Genomic DNA, 26450 nt, shown 5'->3' on the forward strand with positions numbered 1-26450 from the left:
CTTGGTGTTTCAAAATGGGGAGGCCTTTAGGGTGTGGTTCTTTGTTTTTCCCTTTTTTCTCTCTCGCTCGTTAACGGGCCAATCCATAGTCCGAGCTCCCCGCAAGAGACCATATGTCCAGGCTTGGGAGCAGTGAAGGTGGCATAGCAGGGCAGTTAATCGTGGAGATTCTGAATGAGGAAGACCTGGTTCGAACCCAGGCTCTGCCACTTACACCCTGTGTAACAGAGAGCAAGTGACTGACTTCCCTGAGCCCGTGTCCATGTCTGTAAGATGGGATGGAGTTGTGAGGGTTCAGGGAGATCGTGCGCACAGAGGGCCTAACAGCCTCCATCAGGAGAGGCGGCCGTGCTTTTATGGACCTGGACAAGAGCAGCCCAGCTCACCCTCTGCTTCCTTCCCTGCAGGTTCTCAGATCGATGACCATGTTCCAAAGCGAGCTTCTGCTCGGATCCTCGCTCCCCCCGGAGGCAGGTCGAGTGGCATTTGGTAAAGGCACCGCCCAGCCCCCCCACATGAGGATGCACCGCTGCCACCAGCCCGCACACCCTCCCGCACAGCTGCAAGGGCAGGAGAGGCTGGGCTGGGCAGCTCACCACCTGAAGGGCCGCCGGACCCGGAGCCCTCCCCATGTCTGACACGTGACTCACTGTGCTTCGAGCCGACCCAGCAGGCCCTTTGAGATGTGTCCCTCCTGCTGCAGTCCTTTCCTGCCCTGGCCTGTGGGGCCCAGGAAGCCCACACTATGCACAGAGCCCACCGCATAGCCTGGCCAGCCCCTCCCCTCCCACCTCCGTGTGCTGGCTTCAGGAAAGCCCAGGCTCTAGTGCCCTGCCCCTGGCTGACCCGCCAGTCGCCCAGAGCACTTTAGCAGATGTGTTTAAAAGGACTCCCTCCCCCATCCCCTTAGGCCCCGTGGTCACCTTTCTCACGTTAGACAGGTGTTAGCTGCCCAGCTGTGCACAGAATGTCCCGTTCCTCCTGACTCAGCTCCGGCCCTGTGTGGATGCAGTTGGGACACCCTGGGTGTGGGTGTTGTTGGGACACTCTGTACCCTTAACCAGCTTCCTCTCCCCACCCCGCCCTCTGGGAGTCATGCCCAGAAGGGCTAGCTGGGCGGGGCGCAAGCCTGGTGCCAGGCGCGTGTACATGATTTTGTTTTGCACGTTGGTTTGCGCAGTGGTTTGGTTTGACTTGTTCGTGCATCCTGTGAAAAATAACGGTGCTTTGTGTCATAGCATAGCATAGAAACAGGGGTAGATGTGGACCTTAGGAGATGCTGCACTCCACACCAACCAGACAGCCCAGGGCATGGGGGGCGGGGGGGAGGGTGCTAGACTTACAGGCCCTCTCCCCCCATGGAGTCCTCCAGGCTGCACAGCCCCCATCCCAGGCCCTGTTCCCATCGCCTCCCCGCCTGGTCTAGTTCCCTACATTCTGAGAGGATGTTCAGGATGCTGACCCTGGAGACCTTTGGGGAACAAGAAGGCCTTTCCCGTCTCTCAAACACCCAGCTTCCTGTAAACCGCCCTGCTGTACAAGACCTGGCTGCTCCTCCTGTGTGATTGGCAAGAGGCCTGATGTCTGCTAAGAGGGGGGGAGCAGGACTAGGGCATGGCTAGCTAGGTGCAGGGAAGGAGGCCAGGCCAGCAGGACCTGACTGTAGAGCCCGCATTGCTGTGCTCTAGTCCCCTGTGGACAGCACCGTGCCCTCACCTGCTGTGGTCTCCATCCTCTCCTCCCATATCCAGTGGGGCCCTCCCTGCCTCCAAAGCTCCAGGAGGTTTCCATGGAAACCCCTGAGGCTGGTGATCTCCCAGCTGCCTGCCCTTGTGAAGCCTTGTCCTCCCCTCCGGGAAGTGATTTCATGTTGCACATTCAGTTTGAGCGCCCCAGGCTGCGCGAGGCTCCTGGACTCCGGCTAGCCGTCACACCCCGTACATCGTGCTGTTCATGTTTCCAAGCACTTCCATATCCGAGCTCTCCAATGCTTCTCACCACAGGGCATGTATGACTCTCTCCATTTCAAAGATGAGGCCCAGAAAGTTGAGGCCTTCTGACCCCAGACGTGTCCATGACTGCCCTGAAGGGCTTGGCTGTCTCCCCCAGCTGTGGAAAGGAAGAGTGGGGCGAGGTCCCTTGTAGATCCCCGGGAGTCTAATCCGTCAGAAGACTCGCTGGTAGGCGTTTTGCTTTGTTTTGCACAAGTAGGTAGGTTTTTGTCATAAACAAACTGATGCATCTTCCCCGGATGAGCCAGGACTGCTTACAGGTCGGGGTTTGGCCACGTGGTTTGAGCTGTCTCCACATCTCCATTTGTCCCTTCATGCTCATCTTCCTCACTCAGGGGCTGATCGGACAGAGACCGTAACCCAGGGAACAGAGGCAGCAAAGGCACTGGTGGAGGGAGGCAGCCATGGGCACAGGAGTAGGGAGGGCTCTGGGCCTGGGGGGCCATGGCACTGACCCCTTGGTACAGTGCGCATCGTCTTTATCTCTTCAGTCCTTGCTGGGTCACGGGCCTTGGGCAGATGCCAAAGAGCCAAGCAGGGGCGGCGGCCCATGGGCAGAGGATCCCTGCTCCGGCTAGGAAAGCTTTACCTTCTCTGAGTGCCTCCGCCTGAGCGGTGCATGGCCCGGGGCCCTGGGAGGCCACGTCTTCACGTGGTCCACCATAGGCCTTCCGCTTCATCCACCCTGATCCTTACAGAGACCCCACCCTTGCCCAGGAGCTTCTAGACGGAAATCAGAAGGAGGTTCAAGGAACCAAATCAATGGTTAGCCCCCACCGCCTGCTCCTTGCCCCTGTGCAGGGCTCCAGCCGGCTCCATCACCAACCCCACTGGCTCCTGGTTGCACTGAATGCAGCTCTCAAACTGGTCTTGTACTTGCTGAATAAATACTGTTGTTCTTGCCTTAGCTGCTCTCTAGGTTTGTGGGGTTAAGTTGCAGAAAATTGTGCTACTGTGTGTGCGTGTGTGTGAGTGTGTAGTGCTAGGAGTCCACAGTAGGTCTCTGTCAAGCCAATGCCGTCATGAGGGCTTTTCCAATACCGACCCAGAAACCACAGAACCACACAGAAACCCAAACCCCCTCCAGCTGCCCAGGCGGCAGGCACAGCCCGGGGTCGGGATGGAGCCTCCGGCACCCCAGCACCCGGGTGACTCACTCCCTCACTCCTCTGTAAAAGTCATGGTGCTAAGATTGTGTCAACCCCAAAACAACACATGGTCCTGTGCTTCGACCACCCATTGGAGGCAGAAACAAGACAGCCCGACACATTGTGTTCTGGTGCAGGTTTGTATTAAACTGTAGCTACTTCTCACGTGGTCTCAGTTGTGTTTCTTCAGAGGAGAGGGGCCTTGGCAGGGGACCCCTCCTGCAGTGGCCGAGGCAAAGCTCACGGGGCTGAGGAGGCTCGGCGTTGGCTTTTCACTCGTGCTGGCAGGTGGCAGCTTCCTGGGGGGCCTAAGCAGAGTCTGCAGGTGCAGAAAAGTTGAGATGGGAGCCGCAGTGACCCCACAGCTGTCCGTTCTGACTCCTGGTGGGAACAAGACCAAGGTTCATGGCACCAGATTTCCCAGGACAAGGTTGCTGAGTTCTCTGAAACTAGGACAATCAGGGGGAAGCATCTATACTAATAATAGCCTAGGTGGTCGTCACGCCATCACAATCCCACAATCCATCACCAAGAGGCTGCGGGCGCACGGGTGGGTGGGGACTTGATGGTGTGTGCACAGCGCAGAGGCAGGGCCCGGCAGCTGCTCCACACGCCCCAGCTCCGGCCTACCTCTTTGGAGCAATCCATCGAGGAGCCCCGGTGGGTGGGCGGGGCCTACCTCTTTGGGGCGATCAATCGTGGGATTCCCACACTGTGAGAGGGCACAGGCCAGGCTGGGGACACGTCCGTCCCCCCCCCCCCCCCCCCCCCCCCCAGTGCACAAATTTTGTGAACCAGACCTCTAGTTAGATATAAAAGAGGGGGACGGGCTTTCCTACCTCCCTTTTGTCACCTGTTCTCTTGGCTACCATTTTGGAAACCCTCTTCACGCAGTGGAACCCTTAGCTGATGGGACTACGGCTCAATCACACGGCAAAAGGTTGCCCCGAGGCCAGTATGTCTGAGGACCTTCAGAACCTTACCCTTGGATTGGCCCACTGTCCCCGCAAACCCCATCGCCTGCATCAAGACTCCTCTGCCTTCTCTCTGGGTCTCAGCGGAGGAATGATCCACTCAGTTTCCCACTACAGAGTGCGTGAAATTGTCACTTCCAGTACTAGGGAGTCACGTGTACTTATTTCTGAGCCCCCAAAGACAAAACCCTAATGAGGGGATTGTAGGTCCTGTGGGGAAATGGTTGGCAGCAGGGGAACTTCCCCGGCGCTCACCAAATCAACCCACCTGCAAGTAAGGCAGCCTGGGACCAAAAGCAATGCCTGGCGCCCCGCAGCCAGGGCAAAGCACTTGGTTATGAGGGAACGAGCTGTGTGCACAGCTCCCGTGCGGTGTCTGAGCCAGGTGGAGACACCATGACATGGTTTGCAGGATGCTGAGTCCCTGGGATGGTACTGGGCCAACATGTCTGTGTTACCTTCTTTTCCCATAACGTGGGGTCACACAAGAATTTTATTAACTGCCAAAAATCCATTGTGCTTGGATGAAAATGACATGACCACACATTTGGCAGGTTTCGGGTGGTTTAAAGAGAAAAATAAAGGTACCCAGGAAGACACTGGATGCCTTTGTATGCATGTAGTCATGGAGAAATAAAAGACCACAGACAGTGAAATAAGGCTTGGCCAATTATAATAATATGCATTTGGGAAAATCTGAACATTGGACAACACAGAACCACCACTGTATCCTTTTATAGTATCTACTTGGGATACTATAAAGGAGGAAAGGCCTTTTAAAATGAGGCAAGGGATTAAAAAATCACAAAGATCAGTTAAAGCAGCCCAGCCTCAATGGCTCAGTGGTTGAGCGTTGACCTATGAACCAGGAGGTCACGGTTCCATTCCTGGTCAGGCACACGCCTGGGTTGTGGGCTCAATCCCAGTGTGGGGCGTGCAGGAGGCAGCCGATCATTGATTCTCTCTCATCATTGATGTTTCTATCTCTCTCCCTCTTCCTTCCTCTCTGAAATCAATATATATATATTTCCCATTCTGCATGTAAGGAGTTTGGAAGTCTCTACTCTATCCTAACAACAAGCAAAAAACTGAACAGACTGAAAAATCAACAATGATCTTGGATCCATAAGAGAGGAGGGAGGACACAGGGTTAACACTGCCCCCGAGATTAAAGAGAGGCAGATAAAGTTGAGGGGTCACACTTGCTGATTTTAAAAGCTGCTACGAAGCAACACTAATCAAGACAGTGCTATGTAGGACTGGCTTAAGGGTTGACATTTAGATCAATTGAATAGAATTGAAAGTCCATTTAAAAAAATGAAGTGTCTATGGTCAACTTAAGTTTTACCAAGATGCCAAGATGATTTAATGGGTAGAAAGAATGTTTTCAACAAATGCTGTTTGGACAACTAGATATCTCCATGCAAAAGAATGAAATTGGAACTTTACCTCATACCATATATAAAAATTAACTCAAAATGGAGCAAAGACTTACCTGTGAGAGCTAACACTATAAAACTCTTAGGAAAAAAACATAGCGGTAAATCTTCATGACCTTGGATTTGGCAATGAATTCATTTATATAACAGAAAAAGCATGTGCAACAACAACAACAAAGTAGATCAATTTGACTTCATCAAAATTTAAAACAGTTTGTGCTTCAAAGGACACTATCAAGAAAGTGAAGTGACAACCCACAAAATGGGGGGGGGGGGGGATTTGCAAATTATAGGTCTAATAAGGGATTTGTATCTGGAATATATAAACCACTCTTATGACTCAATAATAAAAAGATAAATAACTCCATTAAAAATGGGCAAAAGATCTGAATCGACTTTTCTCCAACAAAGATGTGCAAATAGCCAATGAGTCCATGAAAGAAGCTCAACAGCATTCGTCTGTAGGAAGATACACATCAGAACCACAATGAGATTTCACTTCGCACCCACGAGGATAGTTACAATGGAAAAGACAGATAAGGATGAGTGTTAGGAAGGACGAGGAGAATTGAACCCCCAGGCACTGCTGGTGGGAATGTAAAATGGGGCAGCCACCTGCAAGGCCTGGGACCTGCAAGGAACAGCTGGAGACGCAAAGGATCTTGGGAGAGGGAAGCCCTGAGCAATGACGGCCTTTGGAGAGCGAGTGCCTTCAGGTCCCAGGTGGCCAGAACCGCAGCTGTAAACTGAACGTTCCGGGGCGGTGTGTCGTCCCCTGCCTCCTCTTCTCCTCTGTCCCTTCCTTGTTTGGCTTTTCTTTGCTCCCCAGAATCCTGGGTCCCTGAGATGGCCCCTGGCCAGAGTACTACCCATAAGAGCCTCCAGGTGGCGCTGTAGGCCCATCAGTGGCTACTTTCTTGATTTAAAGATGCGAAGCTGATTAAATTAGGTGAACAGGTAAGGCCCAAGAAAGACAGATCTGTTTAGGTTACCATGGCTTCAACCCCAGCCCCCAGAGCAGCTCAGGGTCAGGTCAGCCTGGAGCGTGACTGAGGGCCGTAGCAGCCTTTCTCCTTCCAGGAGAACCCCTGGGGAAGTCGTCCCTTATGAGAGGCCAATCTCAGGGGTTAGGTGAAGGTTGTCAAATTTACCAAATAAAACTACAGGGTGCTCTATTAAACTTGAACTTCAGATAACAAATAATTTTTTAGTATTTTTAGTGTAGTTATGTCTTAAATAGTGTCTGTGTCGTACTTATACTAAAAATTATTTGCTGATTATCTGAAATTTAACTCAGCATCTTGTATTGATCTGGAAACGCTAGTTTAGTTTACTTGTATGAGTTTTCCACCTTCCATTTAATGTATGCTGCTGGGATATCTGCCAGGCCTGTGTTAGATGGCACAAAAATGAATCAAGTGCAGCTCCTGCATGTACAGATTTGGGGAAAAGAAACACTGACAAGTAATTATTGTACAGAAAGTATAGGAAGCCTGGGGTGATGGAAGAAGTTTAGAGTTTTGTGTCGGCTTTAGGTTCACCCTGCTTCTGATGTTCATTAGCTGTGTGATCTTATACAAGTGAGTTAACCTCTCAGGGTATCTGCTTTTTATTGTGAAAATGGACATGAGCCCTGCTGGTGTGGCTTAGCGGTTGAGTATCGACCTATGAATCAGGAGGTCCCAGTTCAATTCCTGGTCAGGGCAGGTGCCCAGGTTCCGGGTTCGATCCCCAATAGGGCCATGCAGGAGGCAGCTAATCAATTAGTCTTCTCATCATTGATGTTTCTCTCTCTCTCTCCCTCTCCCTTCCTCTCTGAAGTCAATAAAAACATTTTTTTAATGGAAATGATACCAACCTCAGGAGATGACCAGGGAGGTTATAGGAAATGGTATGCATTTCAAGCCTGGCTGTCAGTAGGAGCCGAATAAATGCTAGTTTCCCCTTTATAAATGAGGAATACTGTGAGAGACAGGCAACTAAAAGTGTCACGGGAAGGTCTGTGCACAGAATATAACACCTCACTTTTAAAATAAAATGTACTAACTGATACTGTTCATTGAAAGCCCACAGCATGAGAGTGTTACCCTAAGCACCTGATAAACATGACCCCATCTCATCCTTACATTAACCTCTGAAGTTTTTACTATTATTAAGAAACAGAGTTCAATAGCATGCCACAGCTAGTGAGTGACAAATGTAGGATTTCAACCCAAGTCCCTCACCCATGCTCCTAACCTCTGTCTGATGCTGCCTTTGCATGAATTGGCCTTGATGCTTGAGTTGGTGGTCACTAGGAAGAGAGGCACGATGGGTGCCCCCTGAGCAACAGGAATAACTGATAGGGATGCAAAAGCTGGAAGAGTCCTGGGACCTGAAGCCGCTTCTAACCCATCCAAGTGAATCCAAGCCTTTCCCACCCACCTCATTGTCGTGGTGTGTGTTTCCCACAACAAGTAGGGTAATGTCTTGCCATCTAAGCCACTGGCCTAGAGTTGCTGTTCATTCTGGACACAGTAGGTCATAAATTTTCACAGGAGATTTGTCTTAAGACCTTTGCAATTCTAAAGTTGCATATTTGCTCCCATATAATGTAACAGGGTATAACTGAGAAGGGTCCTCTTGACCCTAATGAGAGTTTCTGTTATTGTTGATAGTTACCATTTATAGGGTATTTGCTGTGTATCGTGCACTGCTAGGCATTTTTCATATATTACCTCATTTACCATCACAGCACATGAGAAAAACCAAGGCCCAAGGTCACGTAGCCAGGAAGTACTGGACCCAGTGCTAGAGTGGCTGCCGCAGGGCGGAGGGTTGGGTTCACGCTCTAGATAAGGACTCATCTGCTACAAGTTGTGTGATTAAAATTCATTCCTCGGCAAAATTACGTATTGCCTACACGAGTCCTTGAAAACTTTAAAACCGTGTCAAGGGTTTCCTCTATGTAGGAATCGGTCCTATTTGAGTGCCCTGTTCCACTTTCAGCTGCTTTCAAATGAATAATGAACACTGTTGGTAGCAATTACCGGCATCACTGCTCCTCCCTGCCTCCACCTCACACCCAGGCAGGACCGCTCTGCCTGTTCCAATCTAAAATCAAACCCCCACCAGCCAGAGTTCACCCACTTTCTTATGCTCCCTCCACGACCTGGCTTCACCAGTGACCCTGGGGAAAGTGCAGAAAGGGCAGATTGTGTTTAACTTGCTTGGCTGTTCTTAGTCCCACGTGAGGTGCTGAGAATACAAAGGTAAATAAGATATACTCTTTGAGTGTGAGGACCTCTAGTGGAGAGAGATGTGAACAACATGGTGACAAAAGACGAAGGGAGACCGTGGTAAGGAAAGGATACCTGGTACCAAAGAGAAGGTGCCAACTCTGTGGGGGAGGTCCGAGACGATGTCACAGAGGAGATGACACTAAAGCTGGTCTTGCAGGAGTAGGAGTTTGCTCAATGAAGGGAAAGGAGAGACTCCAAGCAGGGTGAACCCCATCAGGCAGGCTCAGCGGCGAAACAGAACTGCTCGCTTGGCCAACTGCAGTGTTTGCTCTTTGTGGCTGACATATGATGGCGAGAGGTAGCGAGGGAGTAGAGAATAAAATGAGATGGGAACCCTGGACATCTTCATTGTTTAAGGGCAGGTTTAGGGAGCAAGGGAGAACGAAAGAAAGAATATCAAAAAGTCAGGAGCGCCCTAACTGGTTTGGCTCAGTGGATAGAGCGTCGGCCTGAGGACTGAAGGGTCCCAGGTTCGATTCTGGTCAAGGGCATGTACCTTGGTTGCGGGCACATCCCCAGTGGGGGGTGTGCAGGAGGCAGCTGATCAATGTCTCTCTCTCTCATTGATGTTTCTAGCTCTCTATCCCTCTCCCTTCCTCTCTGTAAAAAAAATCAATAAAATATATTTTTAAAAATCAGGAGGACCCATGTCCCTGGTGAATGGCCAATTCCAGGGCTGGGGCAAGGAAGGGCCAAGATGAGCCTGCAACATCTTGTGCTAGGAAGCAAGGAAATGTTCCGAGAATGATGGAGACAAATCCAAAGCTACACGGGAGCTTGACGTTTCTTTCACCGGCCAAATCTGTGACAAATTGAGCCTCAAAACAAATCATCATAGAGAAGGATTATAACCAACTGGGGGAGAAAATCCATGTCAACACTGAAATAAATGAATGGCTGTGAGTCCAGGCTCTGAACTAGGGCCTGGCAGCAATGTGGGCCTGGCTGGATTTTAGAATTGCTGCAAAACAGTAACGGCTGTGTGTGCCTTCTGTTTGTCTCCCTTCTGAAATGACGACGTCTGGAGCAGTTATCCTCTGTCTGTGCCACTAGTGTATGCTAGGTGCGCGTGGGGTGAATGCTGTGTCTCTCTACTCCACAGGTTTTCACATCAAGAGGACCGGTACTCAAGGAGTTATATCCAAGGAACTGGACCTGAGGAGCCCTATCCACCCTGGGACCTGAGATAGATGTGAGACCCTGGACTTCAAGGTGGTGCTATGATGGGATGAGTTGGGGGTCTTGAGGGGAGGGGTGAGTGTATGTTGCATTGAGTGGGGTGTGAATTAGTGTCGTCAGAGGGTAGCGTGTGGCAGATCGTATTTTCCAAAGAGAATGTCAACAATATCTCCCAGCCACATGCTCTTATTATGTGACTTGGACATTCCTCCCATTGAAAGGTGGGGTCTATGTTCACTCCCCTTGATATTGGGTAGACTTTTGCAATTTTTCTCAACCAATAGTATCTGGCAGACGTGATGTCAAAAGGGCTGGGTTAGAGATAATAGAATGGTGAGGTGCGAATGGTGAGGCAGGATTCATGGAGGAGGTCAGCACCCAATGAGGAAATTTACTTAGTAGAAACATTTGGGAGACTAGGTAGAGGGGGGGATTCAGGAAATTAATTTGAGTCTCAAATTAGATGACTAGAGTTTTGGCATTAAGATGGAGGGCTAAGGGAGTGAGTTATAATAGTAGTAGTAGTATTTAAAAGATTAAATACAGGTAAAGATCATAAAGAAAATGTTTATTGAGACTCTGGGGTGGTTAGGTCAGAGAAAGTGAGGAAGAATGGGAAACTTTTATTTTTTACCTTTTGACCCCCTTCACCCACTTCTTTGGGGCCAAAGGAAATCTTTGAAGAATCTTTGAAGAAAATCTTTGTCCTCACTTGATTCAATTACATAAACACTTATTGGGGAACTCCACAATACGTTCCATTCTGTGCCTAGATGCTGAAGGGGCTGATAAGGCAGAATTCCTGCCCAAAAGGGGCACAGAGTCTGGGGAGACAGACATGTAAACCAAGGACAATACTATAGAATGTGGGTACAGAGGTAACCTCAAGACATCCCTGGAAGTCAGGGCTGAGGATGGGAGGCCAGAAGTCATCTGCACAAAGAACCAGAAAGGGGGTGAACAGAGTGGAGCCCTGGGCAGGGCACTGCAAGACAATACTATCAGTATGCATGGACAGGAAGAGGAGGGCTCTAGAACTGGAGAGATCCATAAGAGCAGACTTGGAAAAGGGGATTCGGGAACACCAATGAACATATCAAGGAGGGAGCTAGTTATGAGGAGGTAGAAGCTGAACCAGCTAGTGGGCAAGATGGAAAAGCAAGAATTGTTTACAAATGCATTGGGAGAGAACAGTAAGGTTAATAAAAGTTCAAGTAATATGTTGTGTATAGATGATTTTCTTAGCTCGATTTAGGAGTAAAGTTATAGACTTTCTGGTAAGACATGTTTAATAATTCCTTTAATTATAAGGAATGTTTAATGCAGGTAGAGGAAAATCGAATTTGGGGTTTGGAGTAAGAGGCTGTGATAGAAAGCCATAAACCAAGAGTGGAGATTAAAAACCTCGCTTTCGCTCTCGCGTTGTTGAAAGAGAAGAAAAACTCTCCACTTTTTGCTGTGCAGTAGCTGTGAGACACGTAAGAAACCGTCATCTGGCTGCTATGGAATCAGGTGTAAATGGTTGTTCCTTCTGTGATGAGACACACTGCGTGGAGGAATTGTTACCCTGTTGCTAAGGGAAAAGGAAGGGGCTGTTTCCGGTTGCTATGGTGACGAGGTGAGAGCGTTCCCTCGGTACCGCGGTAAATTTACGAGGCTGGGTCGTCTCCTTGTTGCTATGGCAATCTAGAGGGACTGTTCTCGCCGCCCCCCACCTCGCGCCGCCGTCGCCGCCGTTGCTAAGACAAGGTGGAAGCAGGGGCTGTCCTTCTCGCACCACCCGGTTGCCTAGGAGACGGCGGGTGCCCCGGCCCCGCCCCGCCCGGAGTGACAGCGTTGGCCGCATCGCGCCTGCGCAGTGCTCTCTTCCCCCCGCAGTCTCTGTGCGTTGACGCCGGAGACCTCGGCGGCCTCTGCTAGGACCCTCCGCCCGGGAGCCGCCGGCCGGAGCCGCAGCCTCTCCGCAGCGCCCCCGCCGCCGTCCCCTCCCCCGCCGCCTCCTCCGGAGCCGCCTCGCGCACTGTGAGTCCTGGCCGAGGCAACGGACGCCGTGAGGCTGAGTCAGCGGGAGGCCCGGGCCCGGGCTGGGGGAGGGGAACCGGGCCGCCCCCCTCGCCTTTCCACCCGCACCCCAACCGCGTCCACCCCCCGCCCGCCTCCTTCCCTCCCTCCCTCCCTCCGTGCTGCTCGCCCGGGCTCCCTGCGGCCACAGCGGTCAGGCCTCGGCGAGCCACTCCCCCTCCCCTCCCTCCAGACCCACCTGGGGGTCCTTGCCCACTGGATGCGGCGCTACCGCACTGATTCCCCCCGAAAACTGCCTTCCGGCCGCGCGCGTGCCTTCTCCTCACTCCCCCCGGGCCTGACACCGCCGGCCTGTCTGGTTGCCCCAGGGCTGTGCCAGAGAGAGTGACCAGGAGAGCGCGAGGGGCACTTGGGGGAGGAGGAGCAGTTTGCCTGCCCGAACCGTGGGGCCTCCGGTTTCCTACCCACACGCTCCTGCCCTGGCCGGTGTGGGAAGCGGGGCGGACAGTTCTGAGTGGCTGCTGGGCGCTCGTGGGGCTTTCGGAGTAGATGTTGCGGAGAAGGGTTCTGTCCCTTCGCCGTCAGCTTCTGTGGAGTGAACACCCGCTGGTGCACGGTGGCCTCCGAGGATGGCCTTCGCGGGTGCAGAGGGACTAGCGGGAGTGGGAGGGGATTGCGAGTGGGAGCTGAAGTTCCTGCGGGTCCGATGTGTTGTTGTGAATAAGCATCTCGCAGGACTCTTTAAAAGCCCCCCCACCCTATTTTATTTTTATTTTTATTTTTTTGTAGTACAATCCTGACATATTGTGAGGTTTGGAAACAGGCCTGGTATCATCCATAGCAAGTGCTTACTGTGTGTATGTTGAGGGGTTGTGACAGACTTGATCTTGTAATGCCTGTGAATTCCATGTGGTAACCAGTTGGGCAATAGTTTTAACATAATGTGCAGATTAGAGAGGAACTGAGGTTTCTCCGTGGTGTAGGTCTGAAGCCTGTACCCCTTGGCCTCCTGCAGCTGTGCGTCTTTATGGGGGCTGTCACCTGATAGGGGTTCTAGCATTTTGGACCATTCCCTGGGCTGTGTTTGCTACCCATCCACCTGCCCATCTTGCATTCCCTGATCTGGGGATAGAGGAAGATTCTAAACTGTTTTTCCTTTTCCAGCTGAAGTCTGAGTTGTTGCCCACAGCTAGAAATTGTTTCTTAACAAACGTGCCTCAACTCGAGGGCTCCTAACTACTGAGTGTGCACCTCATTGCCAAGTTCCTTTGATTCTTCTTTTTTTTTTTTTCTGGCTTCTAGATTTCAGTGTACTTTTAGAAAATATATATAAATATCAGCCAGTTAAACTATACCTGAGGCTTTGTGAGCCTTTTTACTCCAGGCTGCAAAAAAAAAGTAGATGGTTCACTCCTAAAACTCATGCTGAAGGACCCACTCATGTGGACTTTCTGGAATTGCAAATAGTGACAAATGATTTTGCTCTTTGACTTTGCTCAATCATGGCCTATTGGCAGCCTCTTCAGGGCCACTCCCCACCCCCATGCCCATCAGATTAGTTTACAGAAGCAAAGACGGCTGTCGCCCTACTTTTAAACATGGAGATGGAGTTCGGGAAAACTACAGCCCCCATGCAGCAGCGCAGTTTCTTCTGTTTCAAATGCCAGTCGGGGGTTTGGCGGGATGCACCTGCCTGTGGGGCGATGGGAACTGTGGGGCCTGAGAGTCACATTCCTTCTGTGTGGTCCTCTCTGTGTCACATAGTTCACGGAAATACCCGGGCAGGGCAGGAGCAGACAGCTGTGCTGGAGAGCTGCTCCTCCTGGGCTGAGTGTATTTTGGGAATCAGCAATATTACTGGGGTGGAGGGTTGTGAATTAAGAAGCAAGAAAATGTGCCAAGGCTAGATAGATCAGGAGGGTGTGAGTAAAATGTTCCCTTTCCAATTTGCTGTGGGATAGTACATTTTCAGAGCATCACAGGAGTTTTTATATGGGTTATATTTGCCTTTGAAATCCATACCAGTGTTTTATGAGATAATGTTGGATTGCCTTTTAAACTGCTACTGTTGGGAAACAGGACTAATAACTTGTCTCTTACACATTGCCAATCCAGTTGTTACTGAATGTAATTGTTAAGATCAGGGAGAGGGACATTATTTGAACCAAGCTAAACCTAAATCTGTGTAAATCTGTTGTGGTTTTGTAGCACTATATTTTCTTGATTCTAAGAGATAATAACAATTTACCAACACTTTTTAGGTAAAACAATTTAACACTACCAGATCAAAATATACAGAATGTATACACACATTTTGAATAATTATAAAGGCAGTGTTTATTAAAATACGTTTCATTTTCAAAACTGAGCTATCAACTGTTAAAGTGTGTATACATTTTTTGGGACACCCTGTACATGTTGTTCTAAGGTACATCCTAATTTCATGAACATGAAAACAGCCAGTAAATGGCAAGACTTTAGGGCGGGATTTGTGTGTCTCAGGGCTAAGCAAGAATGATATTTGTAATATTCCTGGGTGTGTGATGATGCCATCACTTGGTTAGCATCCTGAGAGTGCATGCATTGTGAGGAGGGATTTCCTCAAACCCTTCCCCCAAGCCATGTATCTGAGATGATTGGCTGGACTTAGGCATGGTAGTTGGCTACTGAACACAGGAAAGTTCCTATGTGGGACGACAGCCCAAGGCCATCATATGGTACCCTCCAGAAGCTTAGTGAGCCACCTGGAAGCAGATGTCTTATGAGTTATACCTGAATTTAGCTAAATAACAGCTCTCAGAAGCTGAACAGAGAATATGATTTTCGTAAACCGGAATGCCTCTGCCCCGATTTGTTTACAGATCCTGAGACACATGCGCTCCTCCTCAGGATGTTAGAAGTGGAGGAGACTTCAAATGGTATAGTTCAGTGTCCTCATGTCCAGACTTTGACACAAGACACCAAAAGTTAAGTGACTTGTCCAAGGCCACCCACTAATGTAGCGAGCATGTGAAAACGCTGTAGACTGTGTATGCCATGCACATAAACATTGGTGGCTACTAGTGGCTGAGTCAGGATTAGAACCCAGATTTCCAGACTAGATCTATTCTGCAATACCATGTTGCTTCATCCCTCATGTTTAGTATTCCAGAGGGCTTTAATAAAAATAATTTAGTCATCTGTAATTAGCCCTGTAGACAAGGGCTTGTTTTATTGTCTGAGATGTTGCAAAGCCAGGCGAAATGCAGTTGCACTGTCTAATTATATATTTATTATTGCCACCTTACAGATAATAATTTTTCCTTACACATTTCAACCTCAGGAAGGTCAGTCGTTTTTAAATTTGCATCATCTAACATAAAGCAAACGTGAAGGTGGGTGAAGTCTTCTCAACTTCCTCTGTGAGCTGCTGAGGCGGAGACGGCTCAACGGGCGGAGAGGAGGAGGAAGCTGGATTCTCTTCCAGCTCCAGAAGGTAGCCCTCAGGAGTCCTGGAAGCCATAGGGACTTCTGGTCCCACCTTGGGAAAGTGAGGCAGTCTGGCCTCTAGAAGACAGACCTGAGTTCAGATCCCAGTCCTCCACCTCTTGGCTGTGTGGCCTCGGGCGAGTTGTGGGGCCCCTGAGTGCTGAGTCCCTCCCCTGCAATCCTGGAAATAACTGGTGTACATGGTGGTTGTGAGGATCAAATGAAAGAAAGTTTACACAGTGCCTGCTTAATAAGAGACAGCGACCTTTACTTTTTATTACTAAAGTGTAAAATAAAAAAAATAATGCTTTCAAACACTTATTGTGACTTCAATCCATCTTGGACCTTCAGTTCAGCAGCAGCCCTCATCTCCTGGCAGCCCTCTCGTGTGTCTGACATGCACAGAGAGATTGTTTGTCGTGTGAAGACCTGGCACTCGCAGTGTTATTTCGACTGCCAAAATAGGAGTATATGAAATGCCCCTTTGTCTCCATGTATTCAGCTGACCTGGTTATCTGAAAGGCTGGCAGGGCGGGAGCAGTTGACGAGGAGAGCACAGACTTGGTGTGTTTGTGTGTGTTGTGGGGGCGCTTAGTCCTCCAGCTGGGGAGGCCGGTCTGGGAAGTGATCTTAATTTGAAATGGAAATGCTGCGGAGCTCTTGCTTGTGAATAAAGCTCACATGGCCTGCACTTACTTCCTCCACTGTCAGAGGCGTCGCTTTCATCTTGACTTTGCTCAGATGGGCTTCTGCGTCCAGGAGATCTGCAGGGCCAGGGAAAGGAGCGATCCATCTTCAGTAAAGGGAGGTCGTTTTGGATGGCAGCAGTTCCAGATGGGCTCGAGGCAGACTACCAAGTAATTAAGGAGCCAGGGCCATTCAGTTAGGAAAACACAAATGAATTTAAATTTCTGTCAATTTCAAGAGGCAAGAAAATACCCATCCAAAGACTGAAAAAAGTAAACACAGTAGTGTTTACCTCTGGGAAGTGGGATTTGGTTGTGGAAGAGGGAAAAAGAGACTCAAAGGGGAACTTTTACTTTATATATGCTTCTATATACAAGTTGTTACAAGAATCGTGTGCTTTTGCAATTTAATGAAGATCAATAGAATTGGCAGTGGCTGGTTTTTGGTAAGTGCATTTTGGCACAAAAAGAAGCCTTCAGTGCATGGGGCTTTTAGGGTTAGACTGCTGCCTTTGAGCAGGCCATGCCCCTTTGCATCAAACCAGGCTCTTAAGTGGGGGCAGGACCCTCCAGCGTGGCTGCTTCCCTGGCAGCCCAACATACTTCATTGACCTCCTACCTCAGCACCTCTTCTTAGTCCCATTTCCTTCTTGAGAATAGTCCCTTCCTTCTCTTGACCAGTTGAAGTAATCATTACTATTCTAGTAAGCTAATTTAATTTTCAACTATTAATGAAAATGGCATCAGACCATATGAGAGAGGGAAAGAGAGAAATATCAATGTGAGAGAAACACATTGATTGGCTGCCTCCTGCACATGCCCTGACCTGGGCTCTTGCCTGGGGAGGATCCTGCAACCAAGATACATGCCCTTGACCGGAATCGAACCCGGGACCCTACAGTCTGCAGGCCGACGCTCTAACCACTGAGCAAAACCGGCTGAGCATACAGTCTTTATGAAAATTCCAAACCTCTTACTTCGCATCAAGAGGGCTTGAAGTTCAAAGGAACCCTAGCTGAAATGCTGACAGACTCTGTTACCATGGCTGTGTAGATCCAAACTGGCTGATAGAGCACACCTTTCAAATAGGTTTATTTAAATGCTTCTCTTAAGAATTAGTGATAAACTATGACAACTTTTTAAAGTATTATTGAGCTTTTAATCATCTCATATGTTGTTGTGTTTCCTAGCCAGACGTCCTGTTTATTATAGAAAGATGACACACCTATCATTTGGACATGTGCTCACATACCCAGGAATTAAGATGGGTTATGCTGAGTAATCCGCATTCCATCACCCAGTCTTCCCTTTCGGCCAGGAGTACAAATGTGTGTGACAGTTGGCCAAGGTTGGTGAAGCACCCTTTGGCCAGTGATGGTTTTCCCTTTCTGTAGAGTTGACTAGCCAATACTGGCCTAAGCCCTAGATATTATTCTCACTAGCATTGTGCCTACCAACTTGGCTAAACTAGCCAGGTAGCATCAACTTTTTAGCATAATGCCAGTGTTTTGAGCTCTGGACATTTCATTTGTCTGAAGAAAAGGACTTGGCCTATCTAAAGTGTATTAACTCTGTGTAAGGTTATTTTTTTCCTGCAACTAATTTCTTTTTTTAATCCTCAACCAAGGATATTTTTCCATTGATTTTTAGAGAGAGGGAAAGACAGAGAAATATCAATGTGAGAGAAACACATCGATTGGTTCCTCCTGCACACGCCCCAACCAGGGCCTGGGCCGGGGAGAAACCTGCAACCGAGGTACGTGCCCTTGACCGGAACTGAACCCGGGACCGAACCCAGGCCGAGGCTCCATCCACTGAGCCAAACCGGCTAGGGCGCATCTATTGTCTATATATAGGAGATACATACCACTGTGTGATACGTTTAAAATAACTGGGCAAGAAACATAGCTTTAAACCTGCTCAGTAAATTTGACAGTATGTATCAAAAGACTTAAAAGGACATATGTTCTTAGACCAGAAATTGTCATTCCAGGAATATTTAGAAATCAGCGGTGTATATAAATACTTGTATAAGGCCCTGGCTGGTGTGGTAAGTGGTTAGAACATTGGCCCAAGCACCAAAGGGTCCCAGTCAAGGGCACGTACCTGACTTATGGGTTTAATGCCCGGCCTGGTTCTGGGCAGGTGCAGGAGGATGTGGGAGACAACCAATCGATACTTCTCTCTCCCCCCCCTTTTCCTCCCTCCCTCCTTTCCAGCTAGGACTGATACCATTTATGTAAAGAAAAGTATGAAAAGATGCTAGAAGAACATATTTCAAGCCATAAGCGATTATTATTAAGTAATGGGATTATAAGTGAATGTTTTTCATAGTACATTTCAGTGCTTTTCACAATTTTCTGCGTTAAGCAATTATAAATTTTATTACATTTTTTTAAACCAGTGATTTGCAGACTCCATGTAATAGAGCAATCTCTAAGAAAATCACAAGGTATTAACTTTTTTATGATTGTTTTGTTTCACTATTGTCATGATAAATGGTAAACGCTTCTCAAAGGTGTTCCTTTGGAGAGCTACTTCATTTCCTTTTGGAGAGAGAGCGTGCCTGATGTAGTATTGTGTGGGTCTGTGACTTAAAAACAACCTAGAAACACCAAGTCCATCCATCCAAAGTCACCTAATCGTGACACAAATGATATATAAAAAAATTTATGAATAGAAAGTGTCTTCAGATAGTTTACTTTGTCTCTTAACTTTTGCTGTTTAAACTTATCAGAATTTATCAGGTTTCAGTAAAACCCTGTATACCATAAGGCTGTTTTCGGTGGGATTTCCTTTCCCATTTCTTCAAATTCTCTGGATTCCCAGTGTCTCCGGGGCCTTATTTGAGACCATCTGAACTATCTGTTTTGAAAGACTGTACCCAGGCCTGCTGCAGCCTCCCTCCTCCCTTTGCCCTTGGGTATATCCTGACCAGCCATCAGCTCAGAGGCTCCGGTTCTTCCAGGGATAGAAAAGGTTGAGTGCCCACTAGTGACCACCTGATGGGCAGGAGCCCTCTGCAGGGACAGGCTGGGCAGCTCCCTCTTTGCTACACCAGTTCCCTGGAACTGCTGGTTGTGAAGGGAGGGGCTGCCTGGCAGCTATCCTCTCACCTCATCTTGCCCATCCACACACACATTGAACATTTCCTCAATGGCCCCGTCCAGTGGACTGATACCTGCCTTCTACCAGTGGTGGAGTCTGCCCAGCTCTGAGCCCTGGGGATCTGGGACCTAGAGTTGAGGGCCATATGGCCTGTCACACACCTCAGCCTGGACTGCAATTGATGTTTGTTAAGCAGGATTTGCCTTTTCTTCTAAATGGTTCTGCTACCCAGGCACCTGTCCCCAGTGGGGCGGAGGCCTTCCCTGCCTCCTGGGGTTATAGTGAGTAAGTCTTCAGGAATGGCTGCTGGAGACGCTCCACCGCTCGCTCCGAGAGAGTGATTGTCAGGGAAACATTCGTCTGCTCTTGAGGGTGTTGTTATCCTAGTCACCTTGTAATTTAAATGGTGTTTCCTGACTGGTAAGAAATGACATCTTAGCTGCTCTGAGTCAGCGAGATCCTAGTTGGATTAATGTGTGTTGTGCCATGTGAAGGGGGCAGGCCTTGGACCTCTGGATGAAATGAAATATCCTTTCCCATAGGAGGAGTGTTTCACCGAAGGCTTATCTCCGGTGGTGTAATATGTACTGTGTAGCCAGACTTTTCTGCAGCACCAGACTCTTGGCAGACAGCCGCCACCCCCCACCCCCTTCCCTGAAGATTATTGCCACTTATCAGGGACTCTGATTTAGTCTCGGATTTGTTCTGATTTTAGATAGGCACTGTTCTCAGCCGAAAGCTCCAAGTGTTGGCATCCTCTTCACACCTGTACGTGACAGGACCGCTGCTAAGTACAGAGATGTGTTATGCTGGCCCCAAAATAGCAAGGTGCAGTGTTTTAGACTTGATAAGACTTGTATTCCCTAGGAAGTATAGTTTCCAGGTTTATAGGTTATTCATGTAAATTTGCATATTGTCTTCACTATTGTCAGGCCTATTCTAAGTATCCTCTTAATAAGTACTCTCCAATTCCTTTCTGTTTTGTATTAATAATCACTAGGAATGTAAGAGAAACGAAATTCAACCCCTGTCCACAAGGCGATGGTAGTCTGGTTTGGAAGATAAGATGGATACGTGGAACGATTAGTGTATATGACATCAGATGTCAGTAATACATCTGTGGTGCTTTATTGTCTAGACATAGTCTTTGCCTTTAAGAAACTCAACTTATGTTCTGGCGAGTAAGTAGAACACAAAATGATATAAGTCACGACAGCACAAGAGGATGGGAACTCCAGCAGCAATGAGAAGGGGTGCTTCAGCAGCCCAAAAGGAAGAGTGGCCGAGAGCCTATGGGAACCAGGAAGGCTTTCAGAGAGGGAGACACACTGGAACGAGAGTACAAGGTGATGCAGAATCTTGCCCACCAGAGGCCAGGTAAATGCCTAAGGGAGTTCAGGCAAAAGAAATGAAAAGAACAGTGCGTGGTGTGTGTCATTGGTACTGTAGAGTCTAACTCAAGAAGGATTCTGGGAAGAAAATAATCGCTGTGAACTGAAGTAATTGGGGGAAATCACAAAGGTAGCAGAACCTGAGATTGCCCTGAATTGAGTAGACAGGACCCCAGAGAGGGCTCTCCATGCGGTAAGGCACAGCATCCACACAGGGACAGCGGGAATGTGTGGGAGGGGGAAGAAGGCCGCCCTTACCACACTGAGCGTATGAGCCGGGTTTGAGTTTGGGAAAACATTGGTGACATTAACAGAAGTTAGGAAGTTGGAGATACAGTTTGAAGATGAGTTCAGTTTTAGACATGAAGATCTAGAGGTGACAATTAGAGACAGCCAAGTAGCTCGATCACATAGAACCAGAAGCTGAGGGTGAGGCAGGGATGGAGCGTTAGATGTGGGAGTCAACAGCACAAAAGGGATGGCTTTCCTGAAAAGGGATCTCTCCAGAGGTCTTGGGTACAGAATACAAAGACCAGAGCGCCAAGTAATAAGCTTTGAGAATTGTCCATAATTAGGTAAAAAGTGAAGGCATATGGGGAAGTTTGGATGGTTTAATCGCAAGGGAAGAGAAGATATTGAGAGCTTCAGTGCTACCAGTTTAACTAGACCTAAGGATTTATCTAGAAGATCATGGTGATTGCTAACACTATCAGTCCAGTAAAAACACTGCGATGGAACCCAGGCTGCATAGGGTTAAGGGGGAAACCAGATAAAGAGAAAATAGAGGCAGTGTGGGGTCACCAGACAACAGCAACAGGGAAGGGAAGAAAAATAGTAACCAGAGCAGTGGTATCAAATTTCTTACTGTTACAAACAATTCTATTTGTTGTCAGCAAACATACATAAAATTGTAATAAGTGCATAATATTTGTTTATATATATGTTCCTGTATTAAAATGTGCTTCATCTTCAGATTTCTCTATATCAGTGTAATTCATATATTTGTCACTCCAAATATCCTATTCCTTCTGTGGTATGCCATCATACTGATACTAAAGTATGGTTAACCATCAATCTAGTATTGAGCAATTGGGGTATTTCCAACATTTTGCAAGTGTAAATATCCCTGTTCTAAACATCACTGTACAAGTTGTTGTTTTTCTTCTGTGGGTTATTTCTTCAGGAAACATCCCACGATGTGGAATTACAGAGGCAAAGGGTATACACAGTGTTATTGTCGTGTTTATTGAGATGTAATAGACATGTGATATTATGTTGGTTTCAGGTGTACAGCATCAGGATTGGATATTTGTATATGCTGTGAAAAGATCACAATAAGTCTAGTTAACATCCATCACCACACATAGTTACCAGCTTCTTTTTCTTGTGATGAGAACTTTTAAGATTTATTCTCTTAACAACTTTCTAACTAGTATTGCTGACTGTGGTCACCACGATGTACATTATATCTCCAAGACTTACTTATTTCATAACTATAATTTATACCTTTTGACCACTTCACCCATTTCGCCCATGCCACCTCCCTACCGCCTGCAGCCTCTGGCAACCACCATTCTTTTTTCTGTATCTATGAGTTTGGTTTTGGGGGCTTTGTGGTTTTGGGTTAGTGGGTGGTTTTAGATTCCACATATAAGTGAGATCATATGGTATTTGTCTTTCTCTGACTTATTTCATTTAGCATAATACCCTCAAGGTCTATCTATGTGGTCACAAATGTCAAGATTTTCTTCTTTTTATGGCTGACTAATATTTACGTATACATACATATATATGTATCGCATCTTCTTTATCCATTCACCCATCGATGAACACTTGGGTTGCCTCGATGTTGTCGTTGTTAATAGGTTTATTATATATTGTTCTCTATGGTGATCCAACTAACCTACAATTAGAGTAAGCGTTTGGTATTGACTTGGGGTGATTTCTGATAACAAGGAGAAAGGGAAAAAGACTTGAGGAAAATAATGCAGGTGCAGGAGAGAAAGGGAGCAAATAGGAATGGTCTTGATGCCAGGGAAGAGGTAACTTTGCAGGGGAGGGGCGAGGTCCCTTCCTCTGAGACTGGTGGGAGTGGGTGTGGCTTACCCCTGACTTGCAGTGTGAAGTGCAGGGGGGATGGCTGGAGTTCCTGCTAAGAAAAGACCTTTCCACTTGCTGAGGTGGGGGTGAGGGCCTGAAGGCCTGAATGAACCACTGTGAGGAATGAGCCTGGGCGTATGCGAGATGAATAAAAGTCTTGTTGCGCAGGGGTGAGGGCTGCGTTGGACCCATGAATTCATAATGGGCCAAGTCTCTGAAGTCCTCCAGCCAGGAGAAGCAGCAGTGAGTGACAGAGCATCAGGGTGGGGGTGTTGCTTGGCAAGTTTGGGGCAAGGTTCCTGAGGAGGCAGAATTTAACATGGCCATGGAGCCGCTGGCCCTGAGGTCAGAGGTGGGGGGAAGCTACAAATCCCAGGCAGGCGCTGGTTGTCAGTAGAATGAGGGGGCAGAGTAATTCATTACAGGCTCCAGTGAGAATAGAAAGCTGGGTTGGAGTATGAGGGATGTGCAATAAGGAGTTTATTGACAGAGAAAGATTCTAATTTTAAAATGTGGGAGAGGCTGTTCTTACTTGAATTGTTTATCTTTGTGTAATGTTTGGATTTCTTTTTTTACATGGACATGTGTTACCAGTAACATTTTTAAACTAATAATTAAAATCCTGGGGGTAGAGCTGTGCCCCCGGGTGTGTCTGGATTGCTCCAGCCTGAGGAAGAAGTGAAGGTGGAGGAGGATCAGAGTCTGGCTGGGTAAGGTGTCAGAACTGGGAGGTCTCTGCCTGTCAGCCAATGGCTGCCTGGTCTCAGCTTGTCACTAGGGAGCCGTACCTAACCACCAGCCCTGCCTACCGCACACCAGGAGGTTAAAACCGAGGAGGCGGCCTTCCGAGGCTTGACAGTCATCTTTTCAAGGTGCTGTTGTGGGTCTGGCTGTTTCCAACTCCGACCAGCTGCCCTCCTGAGCCAGTGCCCTGGCCTCTGTGAGTGGAGGTTCCTCCTCTGGGCAGAGAAAGCCCCTGGCCAGGAATGCAGTTCTGTGAGTGGAGTACGGGTTCCATTTCAGCTTCACTCACCCGCTCCGTGGGTGCTTCGTGCAGTGTACGAACTGAGCAACTGTATGTAACAGCCCTGTTTCTCTCTCGCCTGTTTTGAAGCTTGGCCTAAGGCTCCTGCCTCCGCTGACCCCTCTCCTTCTCAGGTCCTCCTAGATCATCCACTGTGCCCCTGACCCTGTCTGACACCCTTGGTTGTGGCCTATATCTCACTTGCAGGATTCACATTAGCTTCGTGCTGCACAACTGGAGCATTTGCCAGCTAACCATGCACGCAGTTACACGGGCTGATGGGGAACTGAGGAAGGTGGAAACACGAGGGAATCAGGTGCGGCATCAACATGGGGAGGTGGGAAAGCCGGGCCAATGCTCTGCATTCTTCCCAGGCCCTGCGGCTGAGTCTGAACCTTGCTGGAGCATTTTGTAAATGGCTTTTCATTAAAGCCAGGACTAAGCTGGAGTGTGGCTCCCTGCCAGTCCCTACCAGGAAGGAACAAACAGCTTGCAGTACAGGCCTCAAGCCAGGTGGGGTAGGAGCTAAGGTGCATTGTTTTGCGTGAAGAATTAAATGGGCTCTTTGTAAACATAACCTCCTGCCATTGTTCTTTTCTCTTTTCTCCTGGTCAGGCGAGGTGAGAATGATTAGCCCTTGGACCATAATTAGTACTGATCGGCTGCAGTACTTTAAAGAACCTTGAACTTGGAGTTTAGAGACTTGGGCTTGGAGTTATGTTGGACAGATCACATCTCTCCTTGATCCCCAGTTTCCTTTTCTGTAAAACGAGGAGTTTTTGTATATGCTGTCCCCTCAGCCTGGAATATTGTCTCCTGGCCTTTTGGGGAGAATTCTTCTTAACCTCACATGTCATTCCCTCAGGGAAGTGTTCCATGACCTGCACCCTAGCCTCACTCCAGGTTGGAGCCCCTGTGACAGGGTTTTTCATATTTTGTATCACAGCCATTAGTTCGTGTGACATCAGTTTATTGGGTTGTAACCAGAATATTTTACATGAATAGACCAGAAAGTATCAGAGTGCATTGCTCACAAGAAGAGTAAGAATTGTTTAATGAAACGTTTGTTTTATTATATATGTCTGTATGTGTTGTGTGTTTGTGTGTGTGTGTGTGTGTGTGTGTGTATATATATATAGGATTGTAATGTAAAATGTATTTTATACTAAAAGGTTGAAAGCTATTGCTTTCAAAACAGTCTAGCACTTAATGTGATTATAATTATATACTTATTTGTATGATTATTTTATTACTGATTATCCATTTCACTAGATAACAAGTTCGGTGAGTCAGGGACCAAGATTGACTCACGCATTGATATAAGACCTAGAAATAGTTGAGGCTCAACAAATAATTGCTGGATGAGTGGATTGCTGGGGGGTATTTTGCTGTTGTCATCCTTAGCAAAGTGGTTCCCAGGAGTAGACAGTGACTGCAATAATAGACTAAAAAGCCGTCACATCCATCACCAGTGGACAAGAGTACCAGATGAGGAGTAGCTCTGGGAACCGGGAAGGCCCACACCAGCTCCTCTCAGAGGAAATGGGGGGGGGGGGGGGGAATACCACGGCTCCTACCCTATTCATTGGCCTCACTTTGCCCTGGCTCACTGGTTAGAGTGTCGACCTGGGCACCAAAGGGTTGCAGATTCAATTCCTGGTCAAGGGCGTGTACCTAGGCTACAGGTTCGAACCCTGGCACATGTCCGGGCACATGTGGGAGGATGTCACATTCTCTCCCCCCCCAACCCCCCCCCCCCAACATCACCCCCCTCCACTCTCTAAAAATCAATGGAAAAAATAGTCTAGGATAAGGATTAATAAAAAAAACAATAGGCCTCACTTGGGCAGAGTTAACTTTCCAATAAGTAGAAACAGGACTCAGACCAAACCCACCACATAATCTGTTCTTACATAAAAAAGAAGTCGGCTTGTCCAGTGTAACCTCTTCCAAGGGCCCACGTCCCACTCTCCTGGGTGTGGGCAACGAGATCCTGACCCAGCAGCCTGCTGGGTCCCACGTGGAGACACCAGAGCTCCCTGCAGCACCCCACCCTGACTGCCAGCACTTTCGGAGATATCTTCTGAATCTAGCCAGCCTACCAACAGGTAGAATGAGGGCCCTGTGCCTTCCCAGATGTAACAAGCCTCTGACTGTAGCCCCAAGAACTTCCCATGGCTGGAAGGCTCCATTAGCAAGACCCAGCCGGGCACTGCTGTGGCCCAGAGCTGTTCTTGGGTGTTCTAAAGGCCATAGCTCAAGAGGACTTGTGCCTCTTGAGGGCATTGGAAGCCCATTGATAACACAGGCTTTGGCGGGAGTACTTAAGAAGGTCTAATTTGCCCTGTTATCTTTAAAGTTCATCATTGAAGTTTCTGCCGGCATCTGGTATCCTGTGGAAAGTATGTCACTTGCAGCCTGGAGCAGATGACCTCTTTGGGAGGGATGAGGGAAATACTACTTGTTTTAGAGCTCCCAGAACTATTAGCTGAAATATCTCAATTTATACACTGCTTTCAGCGTGCTTTTCTGGAATTGATAGTCCCTTCTAACAGCCTTTCAAAGAGGCAGCCTGTCAGCTTTTTGAGGGACGCTTTCCCATGAACTGGCTGCATTGG

General features: G+C 48.2%; 2 protein-coding genes across 4 annotated transcripts in view; both read left to right on the forward strand.

Moving 5' to 3' along the window:
• DPYSL5 (dihydropyrimidinase like 5) overlaps positions 1-2919 on the forward strand; it is a 57580-nt gene extending 54661 nt beyond the window's left edge. For both annotated transcript variants that reach the window (XM_070428855.1, XM_070428856.1), the window contains exon 13: positions 408-2919. In XM_070428855.1, coding sequence (XP_070284956.1) covers positions 408-493 — 86 coding nt within the window. In that variant the 3' untranslated portion in view covers positions 494-2919. The remainder of the gene's footprint in view (positions 1-407) is intronic.
• Positions 2920-11902: 8983 nt separating this feature from the next.
• MAPRE3 (microtubule associated protein RP/EB family member 3) overlaps positions 11903-26450 on the forward strand; it is a 41074-nt gene continuing 26526 nt past the window's right edge. Inside the window, exon 1 of one of the 2 annotated variants that reach the window (XM_070428858.1) lies at positions 11903-12055. The gene's annotated coding sequence lies outside the window, so the exon portion shown is untranslated. The remainder of the gene's footprint in view (positions 12056-26450) is intronic. The other variant, XM_070428857.1, reaches the window with a different exon arrangement.

Source organism: Myotis yumanensis, unplaced genomic scaffold (assembly GCF_028538775.1).
Source record: "Myotis yumanensis isolate MYYU_CA2020_CCGP unplaced genomic scaffold, mMyoYum1.0.hap1 SCAF_11, whole genome shotgun sequence".
NCBI classification, from domain to species: Eukaryota; Metazoa; Chordata; class Mammalia; order Chiroptera; family Vespertilionidae; genus Myotis; species Myotis yumanensis.